The following is a 15374-nucleotide window of genomic DNA, read 5'->3' as shown; positions in this document are numbered from 1 at the left end:
GCAAGCCAAGGGCTCCTGACTACTGACCACCAGCTCACTGCTCAGCAAGAAATCAAAAACTATTTCACCACTTCCCCTACGTGTTTCTGCTTTGACCCTCTGAGAGCTTTAGTGTTGTTCAAGCCCCGTCAGACATGGACTCAGTTCCTGTCCTCCCCAGCTGGCAGGAGGCACACACAGCGTGGGTTTTCACTGCTCACGCCAAGTGGCTGTGCCACAAAAGCCTCCAGCTCCACCACCACTCCTCATCAGCTACTGACTCATTGCTTCTTTGCTTCTGCACCACAAAGTCTGCTGAAAATCCAAGTGTGAGACCATCCATGTACCTTTAGGAAGTTTAATAGCAGCAAAGCAGATGAAAACATTCCAGAGAAAAAATGCAGATTTAACCTAAACTGCTGCTGCCCAGTTTTGCCCAAGTGAATTAGGCCAAACTGTGCATATTCAGAAACCCAGCTCTATTTTTTAATTTGTTTTCAGTCTCAGTTTTCCTCTTTACACAACAGGAAACTAATTTATCTTCAGGATCAACCCTGTAAAGCAGAAAGAGAAAGGTATTCAGGGAAAATTAAGGTCAAGCACTTGCACAGTAAGAAATACAGAACCTGACCGAAGGCCAGACTTGAACACAAGACTGTGCAGCCTCCAAGCTCTTGCAAGCATGTTACTGGTTGGACTTAATAGCATGAGCACATACCACTCACCTGGTAGGACATCTGCCTTACTCAGCTTTTTGCTTTTACATACTTAACATATCGCCCAAGCCATGCACAAAACACAAAACTACTCCCCTCCTTGGAAGCGTGTCTCTGGTACCCTTCACCAACATTAATTTATTTTCATGCCCTTGAGGCTAGGCCACAGTATTATCCATTGTTATCAAGATTAATTCTAAAATATTCAGAAACTATTCAGAAGCAATCATTTAAATCAACACCCTTTTTGCCTTTTTTTTTTTTAAATACAACATTTGTAGAACTGGATTACAGCTGTCAATACAGAGTTGCTCCAAAAATGTCTCACAGTCAACAGTCAAATTGATTTGAGCAGAGCAGCTGCACACATCAATTCTCTTGCAAAGGCAAGGACAGAATCAATCCACATCTTCAGGAGAATTAAAGTGCACAGTACCTTTAATCCAAGAACTACCATCTTCACTCTCCTACAGGTTCATCTGTCTTGTTACAATAAAAAAAAAAGTGTTAAAATGTACATAGGTAATTTTAAAACTGACATGTCCTGATGGACAGCAACAAGATGTTCTCTTAACATAGAGCAAAAACATGTTTAAAAAAAAAAAAAAAAAAGGAAAAGAAAAAAAAAGAAATTAGAACCACACAAAGCCATTATTTGAGCCAACTGAGATTTTGATTTTCTTACAACACAACTTGAGATTATCACATAGAGCAAAAATTGGCTGTGATCTTCTAACACAAGATTAGCCATTAAAAGCAGCGAGGACACTTTAAGGGTACCACCAGAAAATAAGATTCTTGCTTGCAGCTACAAAATCTGGATGGAAACTTATTGCAGACCTTTTATTTCCCTAAGTGATCAGCTTGTGCCTGCTCTTGGTTGTCCCCGTTTATTCTTGCCAGACATTTCTTTTCCCTCTTTTGCCATCGAGCTCTTTCCAGCCCCAGCTGCCCTCAGCCTGACTGCTGGGCTCTGCCACCCTACAGCTGCGTCCCTGGTGACCTAGCCAGAGGGGAGCACTGCTCCCACAAGGCTGAGTATTTCACAGCTAAGTGAGTGAAAACAGACCCCTGCAGTAGGAGCACCAGGCAACCATAAACGCAGACAGTGTCACCAGTTCTGCCTGCAACAATGGGTTCATTTTTCATCATTTTCCTTGAACAAAAGACTGGAAATTATACTCATTTACAGCTTAACAGGAACACAGGTATATTTCCAAGTTGCAGTTTCAGAATAACTAATTCGTTAACCTCATCTAAGCAAACATTTTTCTTCTGTACAAAGATTACTTGTGCACATCCACCTTTTTTTCTTTTGATGGACAAAAAGGGGACAAAAAAATAAATTGAAACAAACAACAAAAAAAAAACACTCATGAGGACTCAGTAAAACAGAAAGAAAATGAAATTTCAACTCCTGTGCACCTTTCAGGTGCTTTTTTTCCACTTTTTTTTTTTTTTTTTGAGTGTGCTTTACATTCACACTCAAGCTTCTTTTTGGAATAGTTTCCAATGCAGACAGAAGTATTTCCCAGATATTTTGGTAATGAAGATTAGCATAAACAGCAGCTTGATTCAGTGGCTGCCTATAGTAAATGTCAATTCCTTGCAGTCCAGCTCATTTCAAACACTATCCATTCAAACAGTCCCTCTTTACCTAAGACAAAGTTACAGGATAATAAGCAAACCTTGTAAATGATGCTCTTCAGTGGAGACATAAGTATTGTATGTCCTGGGTGGGAAAGAAAACCAATGACATTAACACGTACAAACTATAATGATAGAAATTATTGTGAACAGTTCTAGTGTCCCTTTCTATTACGCTCAAACTGCATGCGTACATGCATATTTGTGCATATTTATGCCAGAGCATTCAATGCTAGGTCATTTTTCATCTGTACATAGGGCAAGACTATAACCCAGACATCTCCAGCTGTCTCCCCAAACACAGGATCCTAAATGAATGGCTAGCTGTAGACACTGAAGAACAGGAGAAAAAAGGTGGGAGGTGAACATTCATGCAGATGACACTTTTTAAAAAAAAAAAAAAAAATACGCTACTGTATAGCCACAGCTAGAGAAGCAATGCAGAGCCCTTCACACAAATAGCAGTTGAAGGGGTTCTCAGTCATGTGTTTGACTCTAAAAATTGCTCCAGTAGCATAGCATTTGGTGAAGGTGTAAATTAAGCTGGAGACAGTGATAGTGCAGACACTCATGCTCAGACAGGACACTCCACAGCTTGTGAAAGACAGCTCCGTTTCAGCAGCCTTGCAACACGAAGCAACATGAGATGGAAGGTGCAAAGATTAGGGTAGCATAGAGCTCACAGATACCAAGATGTGCATTAAACTTTAAGAACCAAAAGAAAGCCACTGTACCAAAGCTTCCACACCAGGATAAGCAGGATCAAAGATGCACATCATTCCTTGTTATTGGCTATGCTGAGTAACAGGCCTGAGGAAAAGCATACATGTACATCACCTCCCTTGACCCCAGCTGAAGCACACCAAAGCAATAAAGGAGGATACTGGCTGGCTTCAGAGCTGGTGTTCAGGAGGTGCCTTTTAGTACTGAAGCAAAAGGGTTCTCTGTAGACTCAGACTGTAACTCATGACAGCACATCAACAGCCCAGTAATCTAGTAAAATGCAATAGCTCAGGCAACCAGGGTGATCCAAGTCCATCTGTTAAGCATTTGGAACTTGTTCCATCAGTTCTCAAGTTTGCCTGCTTCCTGGAAGAGTGGACAGACTTCAGACTTCTTTACTTCCCGGGCTGAAGCTCTGCAGTCCTCGCTGACCACCAGCCAAACCATGTACCTCCCCGCACCTCCTAGGGTGCGCTCCAGCTCTTCCATGGAGCCAGGTTCCATCAGCCTGACATGGAGATGCTTCTCCAGACACCAGTGGTCACACTAGTTACTGAAAAATATTCCTCTCCACTTCAAAGCTGTATCCTTGACAGGATAAAAGAGTTGATGCCCTGCAGGATGTGGAAGGAATGCCATTACTCTGTAACAGCCATGTCATTGCCAGGGCAGTAAGTCGCTATGCACAAAGAGGATGTCCAAGGGAGAAGCACACAGAAACAAGCAAGCATGCTCTCAGGTGTCTTTGAAGTGATTTTAGAAACACAACACTACAGGCCCTGTGAGATCTCAAATCTCCACCAAGCAATGGAAACAGACATTGGTAAGCACTGAACTAAGTAGCAGAAAAATACAATAGCAGAACAATACTGGCAAACTGTTTGAAGGTAGATGTTAGGTGTTTTTTTCCAGTCTTTGAAGGTGTTGCCTGGATGGCAACACGCTGAGAGACAGACCCCCAAAGTTGCTTTCAAATCTTTAAGCACAAACTTCCTGATAGCCGAAAGCTGTCAATACCCACCAATGTTTCTCACAGACAGACTGTCTCACAAATTGCTGCCAACACCTGCCTAGCAAATACATTGCTAGCTACCTCTGGGGAAGGCCAAACAACAAGATCCAGGGAACAAAAACATGACTCAAGCTGCAGTACAGCTCACCAGTGACTATGCACAATAGCACGAGGAAACTGACCAGCTAGTCAGCACAGTTACCATGCCAGTGAGCCAACATTTCTTGGTGCACAACAGCCATAATCCTTAATGAGACCAAAAGTTCCGTGCTGCTGAGTAAACCACCTCAGTCACTGCCTAGCAGCAAACAGTCCAGGAAAAACAGACAGCCTACACTAAACCTCCTTCCAGTTTCTAGTAGCCAGCAGTTTAAAAGTAATTGCTGAAGAACAGAGGGCATTCTTTAAGGAATCACTAAAGTCCCCATCATAAATAAGAGTTTTTTTTTCCCCCAGAGGTAATTGCACAGGAGCACAAAATTTGATTTCCTTCATACCTGGTAACAATATCCAAAGACTGGGAAGACAAGCAGCAAAAATCTACCCAGACTCTTGAATGGGTCCGATAGCCATCTATGGACTACTGCATTGTAATCAATGCTCTGTTCAGGAGTGGCAGCTTCTTTTACCGCCTGAGAGACAGAAAGGATCTGCACAAATAGGTGAAGAAGGCCCCCAGTCATTGCAGATGAGGTAAAGGAGCCCCAGCACCCTACTACAAAAGGTACCCTTCAGAGCAGCAGACACAGCAAACATCCATCACTAACAGGTCAGCAGAAGTGATTCAGTCTTCTCTCCTTTTAAAGAGGGATGGAAAGGCAGTGTCAAAAGGAAATGGTTTTCTGTCAATAAAGACAGGACTAGGAAGAGAAACAGAAGCAATTACTGCAAATCCTACAGCACTGCCATGACTGCATGAAGTACTCAGTGATTACATCCATTGAAATCAAGCTCTCCAGGACCAATACTATCAAATTATCTCCAGCAGACAGTCTTTAATACTCAAAGCTTGAGAGAATATGCTAAAGGAATGGACAAACTTAGCCCCAACAACTTTTTAAGCTGTTAGGGCAGACATCCTTGCTGGTGTTGAGCTGCTCAGGCATAAGAAACAAGAATGTATCCTGGGAATGGCACATGGTTCGGGTGCAACAGAAGAGAAGGGCTAACTACTAAAATTGCCCTGGGAAAGGAACAAAGGCAAAGAAGGAGGTTACATTGTTAGACATTAGAGAAACAGATTTCATTCTGCTTTACATCCTCATGCACAAAAGGGAGGGATGCAATGTAAACAAGTGCCTTCATGCATGTCATGAAACTAATACGTGAAAAACAAACTTTCTTTAGTAGGGAAGTGTCACTCAAAACAAAGTGCTTTTTATTAAGGGGAAAAAAAGAGGACCTAGGTGTTACTCAGCATTGCTGTAAGTAAACATACCGTAAAGCAATCCAATTCCTCAGCAGAAACATAAAACTTCCCCACTACCACCTCTTACAGCAGAGGCACAAACTAAGTGACAGAGCAGATTAATAACTATTTAAGATAAGAGCTATGCAGACCTTTGATGCCAGCTTCTGAGCCAGCATGCAAGGTCAAAACAACTTCTTCCCCAAAGGGTTAATTATAGAGATGACACTTATCATTAAACTGAAGACAGAAACAAGCTCATGTACCGTTGAGATATCAAGGCTTACTTAGTAGTAAAATTAGTGTATTTATATGCAATTAAGTAGCTAGGATAGGTAGAAGATACTGTTGAACAGATGCAACAACCAAAAATGAAAAAATGGTATAAAGGTGTGAAATCTTTAAAAAAAAAAAAAAAAAAAGCAGAAGGGAAAGAGAAAGGAAGTGTTTAAGGCATACAAGTAGGAATGACTTCATTATTGACACAGCACTTTTCCCTTCAAAAAAACATTTATCCCCTGAAATACAGAAAAGAAACCACCATAGTTCTAAACATTGTGCCAAAATTACCTAAAACATTTGCATCTGTTCAAAGGAAAAAATCTTGAATAGAAACCTTTATTTAAGCTAAACCAAAAAAAAAAAAGCTATGTCTTTGGCCCAAAATTTTTAGATGCCACATTATAAAAAGTCCTTTCCTAAAAAAAGATTAAACATGGACAAAACCTCATCTTCACAACTACTTATGCTTTAGAGTTTAAAATTGTGAGCTACTTACTATAAAATAGTGCAATTCAAAAATATCTTGAAAGAGGAACATCTACATATAGGCTGTGTTATAAATGTCTGTGACACCACGGAGTGCAGTTGTGCTTATGGATTAATGCTATGTAGTTTGTACAACCTTGCAGAACACATTTAAAGCACTAAGATGATCCAAATAAAACTGTATATAATACACTATTAGCTTTAAAATGTGTAAGGAGTTTGACACAAAGCAAGCGAAACAGGTGCTTATTGCATAGTTACACTTCTCCATTGCTGTGAAAGCAGGATCTGGTGATGGAAGTATTTTTACCTCACTCTGAAACGCAGTGACCGCTGCCAGAGTACACTTAACATGAATGCAAGCAAAATTTACTAGTTTATAAAACAATACCCTTGATGCTATGCACTGAGACAATACTCTGTAAATCAGTTTATTTTCCATGTAGTGGACAAATCCAGTCAGTGTAATTATTTTTCCGCATGTGAATGGTAAATTCAAAGTGCTTATTTTCCCACAAGAGTGGGTTCATTGTGAGAATACTGGGCCTTGCAATACTCTATAAAGCTCTCAATTTAAAGGTTAGTTGTAAAAATTTGGAACTGTAACATCAAGGTTCTTTTCCATTAATAACAATGACTACGCTACAATGGCTAAAGAGCAATTATGTGTGGAAGAAGTAGAACAGCACAACAGCTCAATTAAGGAAAAGAGTTTTAGTGCATTTTGCTCATTTTAGCCAACATGCTACATTGCCCTTTTTGCATACAAAGTGGACTCAAGGATTTCCATTGTAAGAAATAAATGACCTGGCAAGCAAAACACAGTGTCAAGCTGCCCTTTTTTCCCCCTTTTATATGTGGACATTTTAAGACAGAAGCTTTGCAAGACATTACACAATTCTTTTTGTTTTTATTATTAAATGAGAAAGTCTGATTTGTTACATTGTCACATTGCTAGTCAGAAATGCTGCAGTGATGAAGAAAGTCAATGCTGGGGCAACCCAAGTCCTCATTCTACAACATTCGTTAACAAAGAAATATAGTAATGTTCAACACACCCAACACAACATTCCTTGCTTTCTTCAGAGAGAAGTCCCATCACTCTTCTTCTAATCGGGTATGTTACTACATAACTTAAATTTTTTTTTTTTTTTTTTGATAATACATCCCCATATTCTCATGAAATCAAAAGAAGCTTCTACAGATGGTACAGAAATCTTCACACATCGTCATCATCTGATGTATCAGTGCTGCTCGTCTCAGAATCATCATTCTCCAGAGCAGGTTTGAAAGTGCTGTTTTTCCAGGGGCTAAATTTAAAATCACAGATGAGGCCATTTTTCAAAATGCCATTTTTCCGGAGGCCATTTTTCTGTAACTGAAACAAGAAAACATGATGCATTTAGAGAGAAAAAGCTAAGCACAATAATCTGCTGCATTTCAGCGTTCTCTACATCTTTGTCTATGGACTACGTTAGATCCACAGCACTACCTGTTACGTACATGCACAAAGGAAAATTCACCTGAGAGCCTTCAGTTTTGGACCTGAACCCAAAAGCCTGCAATCAGACCAAGCTAAGCTTCTGTACTGTGCAAGAGTTTACCCTCTTCCCATCTACCTCCTCAGATATTTTGCCCCAGTGATCTCCCCCCCACACACACTGTCTCTTCTGTTATGCAGTCCCTTTTTCCAGTCTGCTATAAAAAAAAAAATCAAGTCTAGATTGCCCATTCAGACTATATTACTAGTAAATTTTGTGTTCCTCAATTTATAGCAAAGGCAGACAAGGAAGCCATAATAAAATATTGAAAGAAAATTCCCTTTCCTCAGGCTGAGCTGAGGAACTGGAAAGCTTGTACAATTCTGCAACCAGCAATGCTGAAACTACTCAGAAGCCCTCCCTTCCCCTTTCCTTGATATTTTCAGCATAGGCGCTCTCTAAAATAAGCACTGCTCCCCATATCTTTTTTAAGCCACTGTTCTTCTGAAAGGGCAAGGGAGGAAAAAAGATAGAGGAAAAAAAATGGCACTCAAATGGCACCGACCCTAACCATCAAAATTACTGGAGATCCTACTCAAAGGTAGGTATTTAGGGCATCCATCTATAAATTCATCACAGAATATTAACTTAGCATTACCTGTTCACTGATGACTTGGAATTCCCTCATCTCATCCTCTGTTAGTGGAGCACACGTTTCATCATTTTCTGCATCTTCCTGCCAGCCCATCTCCTTTAACAGCCTTTAAAATAACGGGGACAACATTAAAGAATTTCTGCACACACTCAGACATTTCAAGCTCTGCCTATACAGATATGTAAAGAAGTGTAATAAATACATTAGCTCATAAATCTTTTTTAAACAGCCTTTTAACCCACTTTCATGTAAGAGTTTAAGAAAAGATATATAAAGCACAGAAATTCAGAAGTCGTAAGGTCCTTCACAGCTGACCCTGTTCTGACACATTTGATTTTAAAAGCTGCCAAAACTAAACAGTAATACTTAAATCTACAGAACACATAAGCAAACGTTCACTTCATGGCTTGTACGTATTAAGTATTACATTTCCTGCCATCAAGTTTCACATACAAAACAGACCCCTCCACCTCTGCCAATCCAGTGAACGTACCAACACAAATGCCAAACTTTCTATTATCTTACTCCAGCATCTTTATTAATCTACTGACAGTGTTCCCAGATATGGAGGCTCTTAGGATAATCTGCCCAATATCTGGAGTAAAGCCTTATGGAACGCAGCCTAGAAAAACCCTCACTTTCTCCTAGTCTGTCTCAATTGGATGGCTGCTGTCCAGAACTGCAGCAATAAAGCAAGCAGAAGAGAAAATAATTTGGACCATATGCAAGTTCAGCTTTTGATGCATGGAGATTCTCTTGAAAGCTTATCTGGTGTTGTCACACCACAGCCTTTCCAGCCCATTAAGCCGCATTGTCAGGTTATTTATCTAAGAAGTCATTCAAGGTAAATGAGTACAACAAAGAGACCTTGGCTACGCAGTGGCATCTGTCATATTCCTAAGGTTCAAGCTGCAAGAAAGCAGAATGTAAGTCAACTTTATTTTTAAGGCAAGAAATCTATTTAAGATGGAAAAGTAAGAATATATTTCCTTTGCATAAGTACTTCGGTGGAACCGTAGCATGCCTCCTCAAAAATGGTGTGGAAAGGCAAAGATGGACACTGAGGAAATGGGCAGTTTTTTTCCTGTATAACAGAGCAACCATGACAATGCTAGCACAACAGTCCCTCCACAGGAAACAAAAGAAGAAATGTTTTTTCATCTCAAACCCACAGGATCTTCTGCATCAAGTCACAGGGACAGTGCACCTAGGAGAAGCTGCTTCGCTGTTCAGTAACAGAGGCACGATTCAGAATGCAATGGCCTCCTAGAGTTTCTACTTTTCTAACATATGCTAGTGTCAGAGATAGACAGGATACCCTGTCTCACCTGACAGCAGATGTTGATATTACAACACAGACAGACCACAACTAAGAGTGAGTTTTAGGATACGGGGAGGGAAAGAAACAGACACATTCCTCTGGTGATTTAGCTTGAGATATCCAAAACTGCAATAATTGAAGTGTTTTGGCTGGTGCCAGAAGTGTGACGGCAGTATCTGCACATGCCAGTGGTTTTAGATGTGAAGACACCGTGGTACCATGGTTATCTAATGAAGACACTGTGGTATTTAATGAAGATGGTATGTTTTCTTGCTGCAAAGTTTTTGCCAAAAGGATTAGCATCTTCCCCTGGCAAACCATTTGCTTGTTGACCTGAAATCTTAAGGAAGTAAAAGCTATTTCACAACAAAAATATAGAGGCTCCTGAAAGTATATGCTAGAACTGGTGCAGGAAACTGACAGAGATGAAGAACACTGAATATATTAAAAGTTAGTTAGCACAGAAGTAGTTAGATGAACTCAAGGTGATGAAGCCTACCTGATACTTCATTTGGCCAGATGTCAGCAAAAAAAGCCCTTCAGTGGAACCCTCCCTTCAAAAAATTCTAGGTCCCAATACAAAAGGTTGTATTGCAACATCATCTGAAGTTAGCAGGACCGCTGTGTCTTTACAGCAGCATTAGTTTCTAGGACTGTTATGAGGGTGAACTATACTAAAAAAAAATTACACTTCAAATTAGGAAAGTCACCAACAGGACGAGTATATAATCACTGCACAGTGGAAACTCCCCTAGTGGAAGGAAACCCAAGAAGTATTCTGTGCAACATGTGCCAATTCAGTTATTACGCATACACAAGCATCCTGTGAGTTAAGCTGGTCACTTCAAGTCCATTTTTCTACTAAACACCTACCAAAAGCACTGTATGTACACTAGAGGTCAAAGCCAAAGGACTAGCATGGTAGAGACACACAATGTCTCCAGGATACCACAGAGAGAAGCTTGCCCAGAAACCCTATGAAGGCCATTGTCATTTGAGTTGACAAGTGACAGATTTGACTCCAACCTTACAGTCAGAAATCAGGGTCAGCAGCTACCAGCAGTCCAAGATTTCTGTCTCCACAGTCAATAGGGGGTGTGTAGGGGGCAGGGGAAATGAAAGAACAGGCCAGACTGCATTTCACTTCCGACATGCATACCAAAGAGATCAAGAAAGTCTCCTCTACAGGTAGTACAAAAGAAGTTGTCTAGTCCAATGTATACATACCGTCTATCACTGGAAAAAGATGCTGGGTTTCTTCAGTTACCAGAAACAGTAATAATTTATCAGAACTCAAACAAGCTCACACCTCCAGATGGAGTTATGATTTCTCAGCAGCACCATTCTCATCTCTACCAGCTGCTACTGCAGTTACTTCTTATGAGATAACAGAATTATGTTTCGAACCTTTTTGAAGTTACTTTCTCCCTTTCCATTGAATTGTCTTGCAATATCACTATGTCACATGGTCAGTTATAAAAATAATCCATTTATTTAACAACAAGAAAAAACTCAGAGTTGTACATAAGATGCATCATTTAAAGTATTGTTAATACTCATAGCAATTACATGCATTGTTCCTCCTAGATATGCAAATCAGTTTGCTTTATTTGTTTATACGGAAATATATCTAACATTTAATAAAGCAAGTTAAAGATGCCAGTACATGACTCAAACAGAAATTCTACGTTAGTACACGTCAATAAGTTAAACTTTCTATGGTACTATTAAGTATTTTGTGTTCTCAGTTTTCAGATTCTGAATAAGCTGGTAAAAATATGACACGCTCACTTACCATGAATAAGCATTTTGTGTAATAAGTACATACCTATGCTCTGCCTCAAGCGAGCTTGAAAGAACATCTGCCTGAGGTAAAGTTGAAGATCGAGTGATCTGTTGAGATGTAATTGAAGCATTGCCATTCTCTTGAGGAATTTCATTTTCAAAGTTTCGGTTTATATCTCTCTCATGATGAGGACTGTTGCTGTTACACAAGTTAAAGGAGTCATCATCCTGTAAAAATAATTACATATTACAGAGTTTACATGTAAATTCCACTCACAAGTAAAATGCTGCAATTCACTGATTGTTTAATTTAATTTTAAATGGAGATGTCCTATACTACAGAGGGTAATTCTTCTTTTTTTCAAGGGTTTACAATACATTGATGTTACAGAAATCTGAAGTTATACCACTGATTGAGTAAAGTAGAAAGCAACTCCCATGCTCTGCCTGAAAGTTGTAGAAAAATTTTTTAAATTATCTTAAAAATTCAACCTTATATAAGCTGTCTTTTATATTTTTACAAAGAGTAAATTATCTGTTGAACTTACAAAGAAGGTTCCTTATTAAATACCCTGTGTCAGGCAAAGTTTGAAAATGTGAGAACTCTTATGCTTAATTGGTTTAAGGAGCAGGTCACAGGCACCTATCTCAACCAGCAAATTCACCTGCCACAAGTTCAGAAAAACTCCTTACATTCAGACAACCCATTCAGCTTACCCTACACACAGGCACACACCACAGAATTTCACAAGCTGTTGTTTCAGCAATTGTAACTTACTAGCAATGATATTAGAACTAGAGAGAGAGAGTTTATTTAGAAAGCAGACTTTGCAGATTCACTCAAATATTAAAAGCTCTTTTATCCTATAAACCTGAGATGTTTCTTTTTATTCCACTTTTTCAGCAGCTTGCAATTCTTACTCAGTAATTAGCCAGACAGACTCAGAAGTCTTAGCAACTATAGATATAAAGAAGACCATGATCATTATCTAGCTAGAACATTTTTTTTTTTTAAAACAAAAGCCCTAGATTTGGCACACAATAGTATTATCCATAGTAGAAGTCAACCACTCAATCGGCCAGTTCTGCACTTTCAAGAAATCATCCATCACCATTTTTCTGCTCCCATTCAGAGTTCTCAGCTTCCAGAAATTTTAGAATGTTCACCAAAAATTTCTTTAAAAAAACGTATCCCAGTAAATCTATGTTCATCTGTTAAATCATTAACCTGGAGAAGGTATCTCAGACTATCAGAGAAGAATCATAAAAATATAAAAGGATTTTACCATATTAGGGTAAAACAGTTTCCTCAAAGCCTGTCTCAGCTGCTGATCACAATTTGCCTCATTATTTCAGAGGTGAAATCTGTCACTGCAGACCCTCTAACTCTATCATGTTACAGAACACTGGTGTGCACTTATCTACCTAATAACTCACTTGCACAGTACATTGCCTACTGATGATCATTTAAATGAACGTTGAAAGTAGACAACTATTACAGTTACACGCCTTGTTAAACTTTAACTTCTTTTCATACCTGTTAGTTAGTGAAACAAGGTGCATGCTATCACTAATAAATATTCCAAGCTACATGTTACATACACCTGTCCGAAGATATTATGGCTTCCACTTCTAAACACCTTTTTTTCCTCCCAAAATACACTGATTCAGAAAATGATCTGTGTACAGTGGTACAATCATATGCATTTGACATAAGCTCCATGAAGACAAAGAACTCAAGACAATTTCGTGAACAGGAAGTCCCATCATGTTCATATATTTTGAGAATTCTAAGCTCATGGCAAATGTTTCCCAAGACCTTTCAACCTTAACATTTCTTAAACAACATTGCACTCAACACCCATCTCAGGGTGCTTAGCAACAGAATGCCTACGAAAAAGATGAAGACCTTTCCTAACTGATACATACTTAAATTGTACAATCCCATTACAGCAAGTTTTACTTTGCCTGAAATAGAAACAGGGTCAGAAGAGTCAGTCTTACTTTTACAATCAATGCACAGTTGCACTTTTTTTTTCGTATCTCTGAATCTGCGTAATACTTCAAGACTTTTTTTTTTTTAATACTTTTACTACTCAGACGTGTAATCACCTCATCCTGAGGTAACACATCACTTGAACTACATGAGGTAATTATGCTTATGGCTTACTGGTGGCAGGTAGCACAAACATTAATGTTCTCAGGTGCTAGCCAGGCACTACATACACAGACTGTGAATGAAAGAAACTTGACACATTAACAATATATACAGTGTAGCAAGTTCTCAGTTTCAGCAGAAACAGGTTCTTTATATACACATAAATCAAAGTATTGTTCCTACAGTAAGGCCAAGAATAGAGATGTTCTTGGCATCTAAGACTCCAATTTAAATTCTGAAAACAATTGGAGAAACAGAACCAAGTTTTTCCATTAATTGCTTTGCAACGTAACTAACAGCTGAGGTGCAAAATGCTGCCCTCCAGAAAGATTACGTTGATGTACAAGGATTCTTTATTCTTTTTATTGTTGCTAAAGACAAGGTATGCATGAGTTACTGATATGCAGCAACATATCCTTCAGAAAGAAAAACTACATGCACTGGAGAAACAGTAGTATTTGGAGCAACTTTTTAAAATTAATCAAAAGGTAATTCCTTTCCTACATTCAAACATCCAAGACCACATCTTAAAAGCTGACTACAGATAAATGTGATGTATTTTACGTTCAGTCTGAAATGTGTTACTGTGGGACCTACAGCAGGTATGAAGAAAATTACCTTCTCTTGCCGAGCATGATTCCCATCTTCATGTTCTTCTTCTACTCGATCTCGTTTCAATGCTTTCAAAAATTCACTCTTCTTATCAGTTCGCATTCTTGTCAATTTTGTTAAACGAGGCTGACCAACTTTGTCAACAGGGGATGAAGAATTTGACCGATTACACTAATACAAGGGGTTAGAAAAAAAAATAAGACTATCAGAAGCTCATTCATTTAGGAAAGTTTGAAAAAAAAAAGACAGAGTTCCTCAGGAACTTGTAGTTTGGGGTTGTGCGCATAACTCAATCAAAAGCAGAGGGAAAAATATTTGTATTTTAATATACACGATTCTTGCATCTAAACAAAGACATACAGATTTATAGAGTACTGCTAACAAACAAACCTTCTGAGGTTTATTAGCAGTTTTAAAAGTTTAAATTTATCAAGGTTATGTACCCTAGTGCACCATTTTTACTACATATCAAACCTACAAAGCAAATTGTGCAGGACTTAATGGCTGGTGAGGTAGCTTCTGTTTCCCCCTCTCATATAAGCTTCCAAAATATAAGCTTATTACATATAATTCTGCATAAAATTTATTTATTCTCTTCAGTTATCTAATCAAGCAAATTAAAAAATTGATCTATTAAATTAAGAATACAAACACTGCTTTACCTCTTTGACTGAATTTTGTGATACAGGAAATGCCTTGGCAGTTGATTTGAAAGGAATGAAATTGCCAATACCATATGCAGATTCATGAGGAAACGCATTTCCAACTTTATTTTCTTTTGCTTGGCTTTTCCACTGTGAAGGCTAAACAAAAACGTAAAGAATCATTAACAAAATTATTTCCATCAATCTTCAGAAAAACAACTAAGCAAAATGAAATCATAACTACAACCATTTAGAGCAAACACCTGTTTTCTTGTAGGATAGAGACTGTTTATGAGCAACTCATCCTCTCACAAATACTGTTTACGCTTTCTATATAATGAGTTAAATGCAAAAACAATTATCACTCTCTTATTTTGGTTCTTAATACATCAGATTAGAGTCTTCAGCAGCTGCATGTGATGTTTTTAATGCAGTAAATTCTAGAGTTAAGAACAGCTCTGTCAG

At 38.7% G+C, this 15374-nt stretch overlaps 1 protein-coding gene across 3 annotated transcripts in view; it reads right to left on the bottom strand.

Moving 5' to 3' along the window:
• Positions 1 to 7143: 7143 nt before the first annotated feature.
• Positions 7144 to 15374, bottom strand: part of GPBP1 (GC-rich promoter binding protein 1) — a 37300-nt gene continuing 29069 nt past the window's right edge. For all 3 annotated transcript variants that reach the window (XM_068667881.1, XM_068667880.1, XM_068667882.1), the window contains exons 9-13: positions 14928 to 15068; positions 14272 to 14436; positions 11539 to 11723; positions 8393 to 8495; positions 7144 to 7631 (exon numbers count right to left, since the gene is read on the bottom strand). In XM_068667881.1, coding sequence (XP_068523982.1) covers positions 7473 to 7631; positions 8393 to 8495; positions 11539 to 11723; positions 14272 to 14436; positions 14928 to 15068 — 753 coding nt within the window. In that variant the 3' untranslated portion in view covers positions 7144 to 7472. The remainder of the gene's footprint in view (positions 7632 to 8392; positions 8496 to 11538; positions 11724 to 14271; positions 14437 to 14927; positions 15069 to 15374) is intronic.

The sequence above is a fragment of the Anas acuta genome, chromosome Z, assembly GCF_963932015.1.
Source record: "Anas acuta chromosome Z, bAnaAcu1.1, whole genome shotgun sequence".
NCBI lineage: Eukaryota > Metazoa > Chordata > Aves > Anseriformes > Anatidae > Anas > Anas acuta.
The sequence above is the reverse complement of the archived record's forward strand: the minus strand, read 5'-3'. Positions and strand labels throughout refer to the sequence as shown.